At 34.6% G+C, this 18,979-nt stretch overlaps 1 protein-coding gene across 5 annotated transcripts in view; it reads left to right on the forward strand.

Annotated features, from left to right (window-relative positions):
* The window catches only part of LOC123562432 (atrial natriuretic peptide-converting enzyme-like), a 172,040-nt gene that overhangs the window by 108,378 nt on the left and 44,683 nt on the right, over window positions 1-18,979 (forward strand). For all 5 annotated transcript variants that reach the window (XM_053537443.1, XM_053537441.1, XM_053537440.1 and 2 more), the window contains exon 2: window positions 15,365-15,608. In XM_053537443.1, the coding sequence (XP_053393418.1) occupies window positions 15,365-15,608 (244 nt within the window). The remainder of the gene's footprint in view (window positions 1-15,364; window positions 15,609-18,979) is intronic.

Genomic DNA, 18,979 nt, shown 5'->3' on the forward strand with positions numbered 1-18,979 from the left:
AGAGATTTTTTAAATGCGGACAGTGAGCTTGAATCTCTGATGCGCGCTGGGAGGGTATTTCAAAGCTTTGGAGCTGCATGCTTGAAACTTCTGTCACCATACTTTACTGTTCGACTCCCCGAAACAACCAAAACCACTAGGCCATTTGCCGACCTTTAGTCTCTACGAGGCTTGTACACGTCCAGCATATCGACAATATACTTGGGAGATTCATTGCGCACGGCTTTGTATGTAAGTGTCAAGATATTGAGACCACTAAACTATTCTGAGGCGGCAATATTCAATATCAATATAATCATTACACGACTCCTTAAATAAATCACAGGTCTATAGTTTGTGCTATATGACCAAATGTTTACTTGGCTAAAAAAAACAAAATATTTAAACTAACACTGTGATAGTTTTATGGTAATAAAAAGCTTAATTAACTGCTTGCCGATCAGTATTCAAAACTATTGCCCGAGGTCCAAGCTACAAGGAAAACAGTTTTGACGATTGACTGGCAAACATTTAATTAGTGTATGCCAGCATATATCCAAACAGATATTTTAGATCAAAATATTGAGTTTCAGTCACAGCCTCAATTTTTTATCCGAAGATTTTACTATTTGTAAGGATCAACATCGTTAGAAAAAAATATAGGTCAGCATGGCAACATAAGACGTATTGCAGTCATTCAAGTTGCATTTGGTCAAGTCAGTCGAGTCTTGCAAATAATATTCGTATAACCTGGCAGTCAGTTGGCCACACATGAAGTAAAAGGACAATTTGGTGCAAAACGTTTAACCATTAATTGGTTCGCATATAATTCAAACGACTAGCCACCAGTTAGAAGCCATTCCATTAGTATTGCATCACCTAAATTGTCTCCTGCTGGTCTTCTAGTGCAATAGCAACACGCAAACGCAATGCTTGCCCTGTTTTTTTTTCTGAAAGTGTTTCTTCTGTCAAAGTACATAATTTTATTGGCTATCTACAGCGGCGGTAAATTGATTGATAAATACCGAATAATTTATTCATTCGTTACGTTCACATTTTTTTTTTTTCGAAATAATTTCTACAACTATAACCTTTTCATCGTATGAAAATTTAGTTCATTTGTTCCTTTCGTTTACTTTATATAAATTTATTAGTTGTACCTAAAGTATCTCCTGTATAGTTAAACACCAGTGATTATTGGTATTACACTTCCAATGCAAACTAGTTAGAGGATGAAAATATTTATATTATACTAAAACACTGCAAATTATCAGTGAATAACTAGATTGGTGACCTATCTCATCCGTAATAAAGGAATATCTCTGTTCCGAAATGTTTTTCAATTACCGACCTTTAATATACACCATAGCAGCAGAAAACCTTCTGTTATAACAAAACAGATATAACACTTACGTACCGAATGCATTTTTATCTGATGAAGAATAGCTTTTCAGAAAAGCAGCGAAGAGACAGTATTGTAAAGGATGGCAAAATTAGGCGGTTATCCTAAATTATACGCTAGTCATGTACATCAGGGAAATCATGTCATTCATTGACAGACAGGCTAGTCCGGTCAGCCAGAGCTTTCAAAAGCAATACTTGTAATGACTTAGAAAATATAACTTCGATTACTTGAAATCGCACCAAATTAACTGCATGAACTGACATCCTTTTTTTTTTGCCGTCACTCTGTTTGCTTTAAACTGGTGATAGCACGTTGTAGTCCATATCCACGGGATAACAACAGTTACTGAACATTATATGATGTGTCAGCATTTCAGTCTCTTGCATATTCTTGATGTAGTTCTCAGTTTTCGCGACTTTGTGTGATTCATCTTAGTTTACTCTGAACAACCCTGGATCAATATTTTCTTGTTATTTCTTTTAAATTCGTAATAAGATACAATTTTGCAGTTCAATAAGATATTCCCTGTGTTCTTTTACGATTTTTAAATCTAACATTCTGGGCAAAGCAATTGCAAGCTTCCGGTGACATTCAACGAACTGTTGGCACTTACCCGAAAAGTTATATAAATGTATATAGTATTACTAAACCTTTTGTTTTTGTTTTACATGGGTTTAATTATAGGTCATATGGTGACTTTCCACTTTTGTTCTATATCGGTGACGGACAAGTGATTCGAAATCAGCTACATGTACCTTAACCACTCGGCCACGGTGACCCCTGTATTACTAAACTCTTGACCTTGGTCGATATTTAGAAGCATAGAGTCGTGTTTATAAATAAAATGAAATTTATGTTTTTTATGAGATGGTTGTTTTCACAATTAGCATAAAATAAGAAACAAGAGCGCCGCCAAGCAGGGTAATATACGCCCGAAGGGTTACATCAGAGGATGGGTGCAAAATTTAAAGAACTTGACTGTTGAAGCCCAAAGGGCAGGAACAACAAAGGGAAGAAAATCCAAAAAAAGTCCACAAAAAATCCTTACCAGGTACAGGTATGTCAAAATACACCTAAAATTGGCGATACCATCCAAGTTGTATCACAGAAAAGTGGTCTCGTTTTTTTTCCTACGGCCGATAATAAAAAAGTTTCAAAATAAGCTATTTATAGTTACATAAAATGGAAGTAATTCAAAAACATTTTTTGTAAGTGAACAAAAAAAAAAGGATCTGCCTAATAAAAACTACAGCACTACAATGCAGAGCATTATACAAAAGCAAAGTCATACATGACCTTTGACCCCTAAATGTGACATTGACCTTGAAGCGAGTCATCCGAAACATGCCCTCTGTACGTCGTCTCAGTGTGGTGAACATTTGTGCCAAGTTTCTTTGATATCCTTCAAGCAGTTCAAGAGTTACAGAGCGGACACGAAACAAACTGATATGACCTTTGACCCCTAAGTCTGACCTTGACCTTGAAGCGAGACATCCAAAACATGCGCTCAGCACATCGTCTCTGTGTATTGAACATTTGTGTCAAGTTTCTTTGAAATCCTTCAAGGGGTTCAAGAGTTACAGAGCGGAGACGAAATTGCTAACGGACGGACGGACAGACGGACACCGGGGGTATAACATAATACGTCCCTTCGGGCGTATAAAAATGTTTGTTTCCAATCGACAAGGGAGAAATTGTCTCTCATGCTTCGCATTTGTGAATATATTGAATTTTCTCCCTTATCGATGACAACATATTTCGATATTATACTGAAACAAATAAGTGTTGTCTGTTCTTAATGTATCAGTTCTCTAAGCTGTACAATGTCATACAACTTTCACTGAAAGGGTGAAATGGTAATTGATAATCAGGACATTCAAATTTTACTTTCAGTGAATTGAAGCTATGGCTAACACGTAAGATATTAGTTTGCTTGTAAAAAGCATAGATGTTGCAGACATAAAGTATCCTGCGTGCAACTTATGTTTTCCTTTGTGTATACTGTTCGAGATAATATGTAAGTAATGCTAATGTAATGTTACGTGATCAAATTTATGACGTCCTGCGGGTATATAATTTAACAAACTTCCTATCTTCATTTCTATCCAGACATGAAACAGATCTCAGCGAGAAGGATGTGATAATTAAAATATACCTTTTCATCAATCAAACCATTGGTATAAGTGAAAGTTAATGTATTGAAAGGATCAGCGGTGAGCGTTTCAAGGGCAGGAAATTTTGATGTGAAATACGAAAAGCTTGTGATTTAAAGTAGTGGATCCGAAATGACACTCGGCAATTTCCGTATAATTACGTATTCTCGATAGGCGATTTCGCATTCGTTGGACGTAATTGTAGCTAAACGCGTGCATAACTTTTCGTAAAATACGGAAATTACCGAAAGCATATACGGAAAATACTTAATTTCCGATTGTTATTGCGGGGCCACTACCTTAAAGTAAATTTGTAAAAACTAATAATTTAAATGAATACTGACAATCCAAATAAATCAGTTCCATGTGCTGTCCTTAAAATCATTCAAAACTTGTGAAAACAATTTTGTGTTAATACGTCTTCTTCAGAATTGCAATGGTTGCATATGCTCAGTATAAACTCTTGATTTAATGTTTAAAAGTGCAGGTCGTTGGTACATATAACCAAATGTCAAGATCGTAGTGCCGTGCTTTCAATTATGTATCTGTCCTTACATCTTGAAGCGTAGCCTTAGGCTCCTGCATCGGCGAAAGTTTGACGTCAACGCAATGTAAAATAGATACCCAAAGGACCATTATGTGTGAAACTTTTCAATTTAATTTGTCCTGTATCAGTCGATGAAATGTCTAAGTAAGTTCCGCATTCTAAAAGAAATTAGATGGAATATATTATTGATAGACCCCGTAACCACATCTTAGTTTAGGTAAATGACATTTGATGTTTTCCAGTCAATTATTTGAATTCCTCCTTGGTTCGGCGCAATATTTCCCTGTTTTACATTATAAGTTGTTGGTGTTGTAATGAAATAAAGTTGGTAATGAAATCAGATCTGGAATGTTTTCAAGGCCGAAGGAGTTACATATGGTACTACAGATGATGACTATACAACACATTTAACACTCGGATTGTCTGTAGCAATGAATTAAGATCAAACAAGTTATAATAATATGTTTTGTATATAATAATTCCTTTAACGACTTGTTTGAACGTTTTGCTCATTATGGTGACTTTTCCAACTTAAAATGGTAGAAGAAGGCATAATTTCACTGGCGAGCACCTGCGTAGAACCATCGACGTAAGAAAGCTGAATTGCTTTCTTTCGTGAATAAATCCACATTCTAAGCCAGGTTTCGAACACACATCGATAAAGAGCAAGTGATTTGAAGTCAGCGACCTTAACCACTCGGCCACGGAAGTCCGTTTGAACATATTGCATTTTTTTCAATCAAAATATGTCATTGCTACGGATAATCATAATCCCATTACTTTTCTACATTTTAATGATTGCTTAATATAGATAAGCCGGGTTGAATAATTCTGACCGGGGCGGGGGAGTTTCAAAAGTTCCGGTACAGACTTTTTACTATTTTAAACATCCGTTTTAAGTGTTGTGTACAATTTATCTGTTAGTCATAAAAACTAAAAAAAAGTGTTAAGTAAGATAAACAATTAGCTTGCATGTAATAGCTGTTTATATTTTGTATGCATTGTAAAGTGCAACAGGAGTTAATGTTACTTTTGTGTTATTTGAAAGCATTAGCTGACCAAGGCAAAGCTTCTGGAATAGCGCATCATAAAAAAGTTTCTTGTTTAACGTGGGTAGGCGACGAAAGTCACCACCTGGAATGGATGGAACAACTTATTTCCAGCCGAGCTCCGGTAGGGGTCATATTTACCTCCCCAGCATCCAGTATAGGCCGATACTGCTGGAAACAGTACCAATTTAAGTAAATCACCCAGCACTGCACACTAGTCGGGATAACGTTATGAACCTTGTAGCAAAATGGAAAACGCTATAATGCTCGTATCAAATGGTCCTTGATTTTCAACATATTGTAATAGTTGTCTGTTGTGCTATATGCGACATCCATTGTGCTGACATTAAATATTCAAACTATGTTCTCTTTCTTGGATATACATCCATCTTGCTTCGAGGCGACACACTAAATGATTTTTGTACAACAATTATTATATTATGAAGGGATAATTAAAGTCGATGATTTTGGATTACTTGACCTTCACCGCTGTAGGCTTGAAATCTCAGTTAGATGTAGATTTCTTTCATGTGCGGAAGCCTTCGAGCTGGCCCAAGGAAGGTCGGTGGTGCCTGTCGGTGCATGAGACAACTGAGGTCTTCCTCCACTATCAAAGGTTGAAATGTCGCCGTATGATGTTTAATTGTGCATGTATGATGTTAACACCAACAAGTACAAACACATTTTCTTTTGCTTTAACGTCGCACCGACACAATTATAGGTCATATGGTGACTTTCCAGCTTTGATGTTGGAGGAAGACCCCAGGTGCCCCTCCGTGCATTATTTCATCACGAGCGGGCACCTGGGTAGAACCACCGACCTTCCGTAAGGCAACTGGATGGCTTCCTCACATAAAGAGAAAACAAAAATAAATAATGAAACATACACTCATTATTCAATTTCCTCCTTGTTTATTTCTAAGAGGAAAACTTTATACGCATGTACAGAAATTTATAATCTTTCACATGCTCTTTTCTGGAATCACTCTATCCATTTATAAATCGTGTTATATTAAAACACTGTTTACGTCATTACAACGATAAAAATAGAATGTACGCTGTGAAGTCATGGTAGTAGATCAATTAGATGAGTAAAAAGCCTGATTGTTTCCTTATACAGAAAGACTCTAAGATTAGAAATCTGAGGCGGACAAAAGGTCTATATAATACGTGTAAGCAACATTTTCTTCCAAGTGAAAATTGAAATTCGTCTTGTGTCTTTATTTGGAGGTAATTACGGCGGCTTATACAGTTATATTCAAAGAGACATTATATACTATGAGGAATACTATTGAATCAACATGTTAACATTTTACAGCTGGTCACTACGCTCTTCTCTTTGGTGTTTGATGAGAGTCCAGACTTCATAAAAGAAAGCTAAATATCCCCAGGAAACGGAATGCTTAAATAAATAAATCTAACCTGCTCCGTCATGCCCTAAATGGTGTCGAGACTTCGACTTCTGAAAATGTCACTGACGTTAGGTTTTATGATTTTAATTTTAGTATTGTAAATTTTGCCCATTTGGATGGGGATGTACCGCAGGCTACATCTTATGGGGTATATATTTCTCAATTAATTCGGTTTGCCAGAGCGTGTAGTCATGTCAAGCATTTCAGTGAACGTAATCAATATATTACAAGTAAACTTCTTCAGCAAGGCTACCGTCATTACAAATTGCGTAAATATTTTGTTAAATTTTACTATCGTAATTCTGATTTAGTTTTGAAATTCAATAGTAATTTAAAGACACTTCTGCGAGAAGGTATTTCTAAACCCGTTTTTTTTATGGGGATGTGGTTTACAAACTTCGTAAGGTCTTGGGTCATGGTAATTTTCCAAATGTATTTGGTAAAATTGTAAAACGTTTTATTAAAAGAGGTTTCAACCCAACTGTTTTGAGACATACCGCATGTTTAGTGTTCAACCCGTTTACAGTTGGACACTACGGTTCCCTCTTTGATTGCGTCTGACGGAAGATGGGGAGGACTCAATGAGAAGCAGTTTTTAAATCCTACCAGGACTGAACTGTTTTGATATTTGTCTTCTGGCCTGTTTCGTCGGGCCCTTAAGGGTGTTTCTGTTGTTGCTCTGTCTTCTGAAAAGGCATTGAGTACATGCGTTTTTGGTTCTTAAGGGGTGCTTTTTATATATTTATACACGAGCATTTTTGTGTTTTACATACCATATCTTTCTGTTTCCATTACGTGTGTAAGAGATTCACTTGGAGCGGATTACTTTTATTTACACTGTCCCGTGTCTTTGGAACATGGTGGGGGTAAGCGTGAGGTTGGATGCGCACCATAAACCGGTTTAAGCTCCCCAGTGGTGTTTTTGCCACTGACCGTTCAAAGGCGGTGCCCCACTGTGTTCCATTGTTTGTTCGTTTTGTCCTTGTGTGTTGGCTTTGTGTGTGTGTGTGTTTGTTTGTGTGTGTGTGTGTGTGTGTGTGTGTGTGTGGTGCACGCGTCTGCGTGCTGGGGGTTTCGTTTTGAGGAGGCTGCGTTTTTGGTGCGTGGCATTCCCTGTTTGATATTTGTCTTTGTTTTTTTATATCGTTTTACAATGGCTTGCTATGGTTACTATGTAACGTGTATCAAATATTTCTCCAAATAAACTCTATTTCGTCGTTTTTCAAAAGGGTATACCTTTACACATCATAACACGAAATGAAAGATCCATTTAAAAGCTATTTATGTCTGTTTCATTTAATATGTCGCGAGGTAGCAATTACAGAAGTTGTTAGAAACAGCAGAAGAGAGAAGTTTAGAATGAATTGAAAGGGAAATGACAATAAAATTTGTTATTGTACTTTACTTCTTCTTTTAATTGTCCGCGCGGTCATGAATCTCGATTATAACCAGAAGTATATGACCGACCATGGCTGTATAGAGTTCTGGAAAACACAAAACTCAAAATGAAATGGGAATTACTTGCATTTATTTCATTCATCAAACTACATTGCAAGTGTCTGGAAATCAATAAAAGGTAATAAAGCTATAAAACTTCTCCAAAATACAATTTAAATCGGTATCGTTAATCAGTAAATCGGACTGCTTGAAACTTTGAAATAAGAAAGGGGAAACCCATTTAAAGAGAATTGTATATGGACAAAAGGATAATTTCCCAAATATATAATTAACCATATCCTCCATAGTAGCCCTTATACTGTTTTCAAAAGAAATAAACATTACAAGTAAAACATCATCAAAATGATCTTTTTAGGTTTGGCTGTTCACAACACCTTTCATATTATGGTTTCTTACATACAGATTGTTACTTTGTATTTATTCTATAACTACCTTTTGATCTATATAAATGATAATTTGCCACTTCTTTCTGATTCTTGCTTATTTTGTCAAATTAAATTGAGAAGGTTTTTACCTTCTACAATGAGCTGTTATGTACCCGTCAGAGGTTTTAGCAAAGGTGGGATAGAAAATGCTCAATAAAAATACGCCATTAACAACCGTTGTCTGAAATTTAACTGCGGAAACATAGCAGAAACCCTTTTTGTCAGCAGGCGAATGGAGAAATTAAAAACTAGCAACAGCGACACGAAAATTTACCCTTGTTTGTTCAGACAACACACTAAACTCTTTTTATAAATAAGCTATATTGAAGTCAGAATATTATGTACTATACCTGGTGATGGGAGTGTTGGTTGGGCTTGTATTAATTACATATTTTTGAGCGAAAATTGCAATATTTTCTAATTTGGCAGTGCAAAAAAAAATACGACGCCATTTGCTCTATCTCTGGCTGATTTAATCGAAATTAGGTGTGTTAAATCTACATGCTAAAATTGTAAAGCTCAGAGAGTAATACCCGGATGTTTATGTCATCATCGTGAATCTCAACATTAATTGATCGGTGCGTGTAAACGAAACCATTATCTAAACAAAAACATCTTCAAATCGAGTGATAAAGTATCGAATACCTGTCTGCAGATTTTAGCAGACATTCTAGACATTCGTTTAAGAGTAACACTTATATCTGAAAAGTGCATAGCTAATTATTTGTACGGTGAATTCGGCGTCATAAAGCCACTGTCATGTTAACAACTCAAACAGTTATAGACACTAACCCAATTACTGAAGGCATGCTACATAGTGCTCGATTCCCTGTTCTCATTGAATGTTTGATAAAAGACATTGTGTTCCACCTCTGATTCATGTAGGAAAGTTAAAGTTGGCAGTTACATGCGGAGAACATATTTGTACTAGTACAGAATCTAGGAACATCTTTTAAGTTTACAGCCACCCCCGTAACATCACTTTAATTATGTAAACCCAAACTAAGCAAACATACTTTTCACGTGAATTTCCAACCTAATTTGTTCAAGAACACTTACGCTGAACACACTGTCTATCAGCTGCTTTGTAAAACATCTTTCCAATTTTGTCCTACATCAGTCAACACTGAGGTCTAAGTGAGTTCCGCATTCTGGAACGTAATTAACTAGAATAAATCATGATGAATTGTGTAACCACAACCAAGATTCAGTAAATGACATTTGCTATCGGTCCAGGAGTTTAATAGGCAATTATCTGGATGCTACGTCTATCTGGCTGGATACAGACCTGTTTTACATCATTAGTCTGTGAGAGTTAGAGTTTTATTCTATGTTTCTTTGATTTGCTTGATTGCTGATATGGGAATTGAGATAAGACCAACAAGAAAATGAAATCACATTAACTGAAGTGCTAAGGCGCTTAGTTTCATATAACCACAAATAAAAGTTAATACATGTACTGGCTATGATTTTGACTGTATATAGATGATAACTTTTAGTTGATCTGTTTATGGAATTCCGACATTTCAAAAGTTAATACATAATAATGTTTTGTGATACTGCCATGACAAAGCATGCCCGCCCGCTTAGCTCAGTAGGGAGACGTTGGTCTACGGATCGCGGGGTCGCGAGTTCGATCCTCGGGCGGGGCGTATGTTCTTCGTGACGATTTGATAAAAGACATTGTGTCTGAAATCATTCGTCCTCCACATCTGATAATTCATGTGGGGAAGTTGGCAGTTACTTGCGAAGAACAAGTTTGTACTGGTACAGAATCCAGGAACACTGGTTAGGTTCACTGCCCGCCGTTACATGACTGAAATACTGTTGAAAAACGGCGTTAAACCCAAAACAAACAAACCAAAAAATGACAAAGCATATCTTTTATTCTAATAATGACCTCTAGCAAACTTAATTGTTGAATACATTATTTCGATGCAACTTAGCGAATTTTATCTACATATTTTGATTTTAAACAGAAAAGTTATAAGCTTCTTCCTTAAAAGCAAAGGTATATAAGGTCAAATAGTCGACCCTCCTTTGAACGCATTACCCACAGTTTGTTTTATTTATTTCAAGACAATTGCGATTTCGTACACTAGATATAATGGAACGTGCGAAACATTTATTTATGCTTTGTATTTTCCAGACACTATAAAATCCATGTTATGGTTAGATAACACTGTTCTTTATAGGGATTCATGGCTGCGAAGACAATTAAAAACCCTAAGTTTATTAAGATTTGCCTTTTGATCTATTGTAAGCTTTTTCTTCTTCTGATTCTAACAACAACAACTAACTGGCCACATCAAACGTGATAAAACTATAAATAGTTTTAGTCATTATTTAGTAAAATGAAAATTTCTTAAAATATCTTTCTTTTTTTGGGACAAAAAAAAACGTGTTCGTATTTTACTAAGTTCTCGCAATCGAAAATAGAACCTGATCGTTATTCCGCAATTTGAACCGGAACACTTCAAAACCGAAAGGGGAGTAGCCAATGTAATAGAAGTTTCAACAGGCTTTTCTTCCACTTAAATGATTACATCAGCAGGTTACATTTTATTATAATGAAATCAAGGTGGTTACATTTTATTATAATGAAGTCAATTAAAGGTGCAAAATGGGCTTGAACACATTCGAATAGAAGACAATTGGCATACCTTATCGAATGAAACTGAAAAAAAAACAAGTCCCTTTGAAATATTCGGTACCCTTTGTAAAAGGAACTCAGAGGGATGCTAAAATTATTTGTGGCATGCAAACCTCGCATGCTTTCTTAATTCACTTTATTAGACAAGAAAATGTAAATAAAACACTTGCTCACTCAACAATTGTAATGCTGCTAAAAGTATGAAATATAAAGTGAACAAGCGAATTAAATTTGTGATACTGTGATCACCTTGACATGATTATGGACAGTAAGGGTATCAGTATTTGACAGTGTTGTATTGTGAAAATGGTTATTAGCCTGTTCCCCTATATTCTCGCGGTACTAGTGACAATATTTACAGTAAGCAAGCAAATAAAAATATAACAGTTATTTCGTTTAATAAATAATTTCAAATAATTCATTATCTATCAAAACGTACAAGTTTTGTCACAAAATATAATTAAAATACTCCCGACAATCACATGTCAACATGTACACTTTCTACCATTTTGATTTTGTATGTCCTTGGTATGCCCTTGGTATTTTCGCGTTAAAAATGTTGTTATTGTAGTTGTAGAATTATTGTTAGGTTACATGCCACCATATTTGTTTATTTTCGGTACACTAAGGAATACTGTGTCTGTTTGTAAAAATTACAGTTTAATTTTAACAATATTGGTAAAGTATTTTGAAAGTATACTCACCAAAATTCTATGCATTTTGGATAAATTGATTTAAATTTGAACAGAAAATTTAAATAGGTTGTTTGTAAACAATGTCCAGATGTCGTTGCAGTGCAAAACGGAAATAACGTGAAATTACCAATGACGCGAGAATACCGCGGACGACTACCTATATAAATTCTGTGAAATAATCGACTTGTATTTCACCATTGAATATGAACAGGCAGAAAAAAAATCCGTATTGTACCTTTTAAATTCCGTAGTGTACCTTTCGTATTGTATGCTGCCGGACTACTTTCATTGATATGCATGTCCTGACACAGTTCTATAAATAGCACACATAAAATCTTCATTTAGTTCCTTTTAATATCTATAAACATTGAAGATTTCGTTCAATAACAAAACAACAAAAAGGTAGAGGTATATGATAAAAGGATCATTACAACAGTAGCTAGACCTGGGATTTTGTATTCGGCTCTCTTGCATTTTGCAAGGTCGGATCACACCCGGCGCTTGCACGCCTCGTGAGATCCAATCTGGCAAAAATCAACTCGAGCTGAATACAGCATCCCAGATTGAGCTACTGTTAAAATAACTCTATTGTATCAAATCACTGAATTACTAACTAGCGTCTAAAGCACTTTGGAAGTATGATGATACAAGACATTATTCTGAGAAAGTATGAATTTTACCATAACAGACTGTTACCAGACTTGACGTTTCTACTTTTTAAATATATGTCAAACGGTTATAATGTTATACAAAGTGAAAATACCATCTGAAGCTCGTGATTTCTATATAAAACAAACAAAAACCTCTTGATTTAAAAGGTCGTTTCATTATTAGGAGACAATTACTTTAAAGTTCTGTGAACTTGTAACCCTGTATCGTTGATATTGTGTACATCTACTATTTTCTGGTGATCTGACATAACCGCTGAAATAACTATCTTGTTGGCATTACTGACCAATTGAGAGACATCTCCCAAATGTAGTTCTTCTGTGATATATATAGAAGCTATATCATTTTAAATATAGACTTTGTTTCTACTTTTACTTCAGGTCAAGAACAATGAATATATATGGTATAAAAGAATTATTTTCATAAAGGTCGTGCAAATGTTTCTGTGTAATCTAACACAAAGTACTGCTTATACACACAAGCATTTACCTGTATGTACAAATATGAAAATTACATGTGTACATAGATACTGTGAAGAAGTTATTTTATAATTTTAATGCGAATTTTGGTGTAATATATCTGTTTCCGTTTGACTGCAAATCAATAAAAGTATTTCTTTCTTCTACTTTCTCTTGATTTCATCGCTTTTTCCATTATTAATGTTACATTATTTTGATGTATGGCCACATTATTTCGAACATGAACTTAAATCAAACAAATTCGACACATTTTTGCCCGAAATGGCTATTTTTGCCATCGCTATTCACAAAGTGTAAAGCAGATGCTATTGTCTGACATTCTTCTGAGATTTAATTGCTAGTAGCGTCTACTTGCTCTAAAAAATCTCAGAATTTATCGCGAGATCACAAATGACTCTATATAATAAAGAAGAAAATATTGAAGTCGTACAACACAAATAGAAATGAAGTCCCATGTGGTCTGTCGGGGTCAAGCGGCGATATCAGTTTCTTTGTAAATCAATTAAAGATATCCAATGTCCATCTTTCATTCTAAGATATTTTAAAAGCAGAAGATCCTCCTCAAATGAATTTAACTTGAAAAATATTTAAACTAACTGTGTATGTAAAATTGCATCTACAATTAAATTTCTTATATAACAAGCATTTGTTAAAAGTAAATGTTCCATTTTTAGTTGTAGAACACATTCATTCTGTGGTAAGGTATACCTGAATTAGGTGTATACTATTTTAAACCTAACACATAGTGTTGTTTATACACAAAAACATGTTGAATATAATGTTAACAGAGATACTATGAAATAATTGTTCATATTTTTAAATATCACTTTGGGTCTAAAATATCTTTTAAAAAATCCACTCAACCTAATATTACTGTGTCGACAGGTTACATCGATGATGACCGTGCCATTTACTACATGACATGTTTGTTTTATGTTACAGTTGGAAGTCTTTATACCAAACTTTACACAAGCATTCACAGTACGATGTATATCATAAAATTATAGTTTTGCGGAAGTTGTACTGCTTTATTTACCGCGTCCGGCTTTGAAGTGTAAATAACCAACAGCAACATATTTGTAGCCCTATGTGTAACTTAAAAATGAAAGCACTGGGGTATTATTTTCTGTTTTGAATTATATAAGTCATCGAATGAGTAACGATTAAACATAAATTCTTCTTGAAGTGTTAATAATTAACAGCAACACATTTGTAGTCCTAGGTGTAACTTAAATGAAAGCACTGGGGTATTATTTTCTGTTTCGAATTATATAAGTCATCGTATGGATAACAATTAAACATGAAAATTTTATCTATTTTGCGAACAGTATTAATATATTATTGTACAGTTAATATTGTTTTGCAGTATATATAACGTGCTACCATATACAGTGTATATACCTGTTTATGTAATATTCTAATAGTCATATTATAGATAATATTTAAAAGTATGTGAAACGTGAAAATACATTCTTTAAAAATTTCTGGTAAATTGTCAGCCTCCAACTGCCAGTTATTCATTGTTGTCCTTACAAAATTATATGATATAAAAAATATAAGCATACGTTTGCATCAAACAAGGTAATCCTTGCATCTTCCCACGTAAACATGAAGACGCTTCGTGGATGCCCTCTGAATAAACATTTTACAATTATGCATCTAGTATTTAGAAATCATCAGTTCATTACCTCTAAACTCAAGATATGACGGCAAAAGACTTCCAACAGGTCTGAACTGATGAATAAGAAGGATTTGGTATGCAAGTATTTAATGAACATTTGATCCTTTGTTGATAGCTTTCCCGGTATCTTCATTGTATCGTCAATATGCCCGGACCATCCGACATTCACGAGTGACAAAGACAATAACTAGCTTAGATCGTTTGTAATGAGGCAATCGTTTTTCACCGATAACGCCAAACATAGGAACGAGAGAAATCTTCCTTGTTTGAACTGGGAAGTCTCAATTCGACTTACGATATGTGTTATCACTAAGTTTTCTTTCATTAAACTAATGACGTGTATTTCATGACAGAAGTCTTGTAAATTGCCTGAATTCGATAAGTTAGAATAAATAGTTACAGCAGTAACGGTCTGTAAAAGGATATTTAGGATTATCCGGTGCACAAGCTTCTGAAATGTTCAATTTCTCTTGCAACTTTTACGGGTCTCCAGCGAATTGTGGTAGGACAATGTGATAAAATCATAGACGGTTTTATATTATTTGACGACAACACAACAATTTTGCGGGACCGATGAAAGGTTCCGTTATTTGTTGCTGTAGTTATTCATCCTGAAGACGCGATTAAGATAGGCATCTGTTTCAGGGTCTAATAATGGGAACAAAGTTTATAAGCAGGATAATACCCATGCAAACATTGAGGCAATATACGAATAGAAATCCGTATACAAATGTAGATGAAAATGAACTTCTTCTTCAGGCGTGCTATGAGAATCCGCTATTCGAAGAGGATGGAACAGTGATAAATGATACACAAACCAAACTACACAGACAGACGGACGGTCTTCGCACAAAGCCTTACGATCTACCCAATGCTGCTCAAACATCGGTACATTATAGGCCGAGTAAACCTAAAAGAAGGAGAGGATTATATATTCTAGGATTACTGGTCGCGGTTGTTGCAATTGTTGCTATTATAACAATAGTAATAGTAGGTCAGAGAGGTAAGTTTTTAATATTTTAATTCTCTTTAGAATATAATTTTACTATACTCTCAACTAATTATGCAAACAAAAGAGCTTTAAATATGAAAATGGTTTAAAATGTATTCATATAATCAATATTTAAAAAAAATACGGTTTTCAATGTTGGCTTAACTTGTGCTCTGTTGATTTATCGTAATTTATCGACATATATTGATGAAAGGATCATTTTTCTTTTCAATCCAAGCTAGTGTCAGTAGTGCTATCCATATTACCTCTAGATTGAATCCCATCTTTGGCCAGATAAAAATATAAAAGATTTAGAGAAACTGATATAACTCAAATGTGTGTAAAATCTTTTTTTAAAGCTTTTTTTCATATACATTAATTTATTCTGCATATCGTATATTTTTGATGCCTGACTCATTTCAAGACCATGTACATGATTTTAATAAAATCTATAAAAAGATCTGTAGGAAGCATGGATTTCAACCAAGTATAATAATAACAGACTCGGTTCACTGAGCCTTGAGAGGTTATGGAATGTGCATCTCCCTTCACGCCCCTTAAAACTAAAGAGATAATATCTTTGTCAACAATATTTTGTAGATTTATTCGTATTGAACTATTTATTTTATGACACAGTTCACCACTTCAATAATCCATCTAGACTGTCGAATATTATAGTACGTTTGTCTAGTACCACGATTACATCGTGTGCTGCTGGGAAAAAAAAACGTCACCTTACGCTGTTAGACGGAAAATTAGCACAGTCAACAATTTTCATAAACCATCATGACAGTGCTTGAGACTGCTGCGAAGTAACACATTTATTATCATCCTGTGTAAGTGTCTCGACATTTTAATATCAAACGTCTTCTTTGGCGGCATGAGCTTTAATTATGAGATAGTTGCTATAGTGGGTGTTCATTTTCGGTGGAAATAAAGATTATGGCATATAGTTTATAGAGCTGAATGGTTACATTGCTCAAGTCTTGAAACCAATAGATATGTCTCGTGTAAAGCTCTAAAAACTTTGATAGTTTTAAAATTTTAACAATTTTCTAAGTTCCAAATATAAGATCTTACTTGGCCATACTATAGAAAAAACAGCTGTGTTTTACCATAAGCGTATTAATGATGAAAACTTCTATGCAATTCAGTCCAGCAAACAATTACTCGATCTTAACGTTTTACTTGCTAAAATAAATATACTATCTGATTTTATTATGGAAAATGTTTTTTCCGAACGTACAGGCATGTCATAACTATAGGCTGCAGCTGATGAAAATCGTACTATGTTGTTCTTTGTCCCACTGCAGTTTGCAAATCTAGATCGTATGTAAAACTACACGCCTCTATGTGGGTACATCTTCCTTATTATGCATTACCTATGTCATTACAATTATGAATATTCATACTTACCACGAAGAGACAATAACACACGCGTCCGTCTTGAAAAAAATTGCACCGATTTCATCTGAACACCGTGTCAGCGAAAGACATTCTCATGTAGACAACTCAGTTAAAGATTTTGTTTCCTAGCATCGTGTAACGTCACCGGCACCAATTATTATAAAGACCAGTCGGTTTAATATCAGTGCAGCAGCATCTTTATTGAGTTTTGATGTGACAGATACATTTTTAAAGCATTTTATTGCTGCCTAGTTAATGACACGTTTCATCTGAGAAAAGCCATATTTAGCTCCCTATGACTGTGTAGTTAGTTGTGAATTAGAGTAGAGTACCGCTTTAAGCCTGATTAATGCTAATTATCACTGTTTAAGAAAATCAATTCCAAATTAACTGATTATGATATTGTTGTGTTCCTAATTTACCTTCGCAAACAATTGTTTGTAGGAGTTTTTGTTCCCTTTACATATATGTATTGAAACAATATGAAAGGCCCTGCATACAAAATGCGTGAAAACCATGAGCATATAATCAATATCATATCTACGTTATAATGTTAAATAAACTGCATTTGCCAAAGTGTTTGCATTATCATTTCTTAAAGTAAATCTTTATAAATGCCATCCATGTCAGATTTTATGTATTAATCTGAGACATTCGTTTCCTTCGAATCGAAATTAATTTCATAAGCAAAGGTTGATTAATTTAGACATACTTAGAGTGTCATACGACGAGTTCGAAGTATGTAGACATACCCAGGTTGTTAACATCAATGTCATATCAAGTAAAGCTGTCAAACATGTCCTTTAGGATTATTGGAAATACTTTGCTCTCAAATTTTAATTAAGCTTGCAACTGTGCGAGTCTAGTGTTTTTCGATTGGTAATTGGTAATATGGTAGAATTGACGAAAACACAAAAGGTATTGGGCCGAGGGTGAATTTATTTTGATATATGCAACATTTATCTATCCTGAATCGTTGGTCAATATTTTTGTTGGTCAATATTTTTTATCAAAAAATGTACATGTATTATGATACCTAAATTTTCCGTTTGTTTTATAAACAGACATTAGAGTCGGAAATTATGTATATAGTATATTCCACTGGTTCATATAACTTTGTATGTGCATGTAACTTGCCTGTGTTATCGAAAGGCAATGTTTTATTCCTTTTTTTATTTATTTTTTTGTGGGGTGGAGGGGGGGGGGGGGGGTTGTTCGATTTAGTCACATCAACACAACTAAGGTTAGTAGATGGCGACTTAAAATCAATGATTTATCAGGTTGTCTGAACTAACAGCATATTGTTAGAGACAGCATTACCTAGGGGCGTGACTGATTTGTTATATACAGATACACATTTAGTACTGATGGTATAATGAGCAGTTCCACTGATAATGGAAGTTCTTAATTGAAAAACGAGAAGAGAAAGGTTATATTTTTTGTAGTCCGCACAACTTTCAATTATATCAGAATTCTATTGCTTAATGAAAAGACTCAAACTGCTTGGTTGGGTTATATGCTTTCAAAGAATAATCTTATAAAATATGTAGAGTTATAGATTTAATTAACCATCACAACAGTGTATGTCGTAAAAAGTATCGCGTACTTATTCTCTGTGCTGTAATACAGTTATGTTAATTTGGTTTAAGTTTTTTATAATAGAATTCTGTGTTTGGACGTGAAGGGTGTTGCACGTATAATTTCCTCTCGTGGACAGACTAGTAAATCAGGCCGACTCTGGTATTATTTTTCTAAGTCGCGTTCCGTATTTCCAAAATATTTTCGTATGCTTTTGAAATGTTCACTTATTTTTTTGTGAAAGGGAATATACGAGAAGCGGTTATTAGCTTCAAAGACTCTTGATATTAACACAGACCTGTCAAGCGAATGCTAAAGAACCTTGGCACGTGAGTTCAGCATCATTTCAGTAGCTACCAAGCTTGGTGCTTTCTTTGTTATTGAAATCCGTTATAATA

The sequence above is a fragment of the Mercenaria mercenaria genome, chromosome 2, assembly GCF_021730395.1.
Source record: "Mercenaria mercenaria strain notata chromosome 2, MADL_Memer_1, whole genome shotgun sequence".
Classification (NCBI taxonomy): Eukaryota; Metazoa; Mollusca; class Bivalvia; order Venerida; family Veneridae; genus Mercenaria; species Mercenaria mercenaria.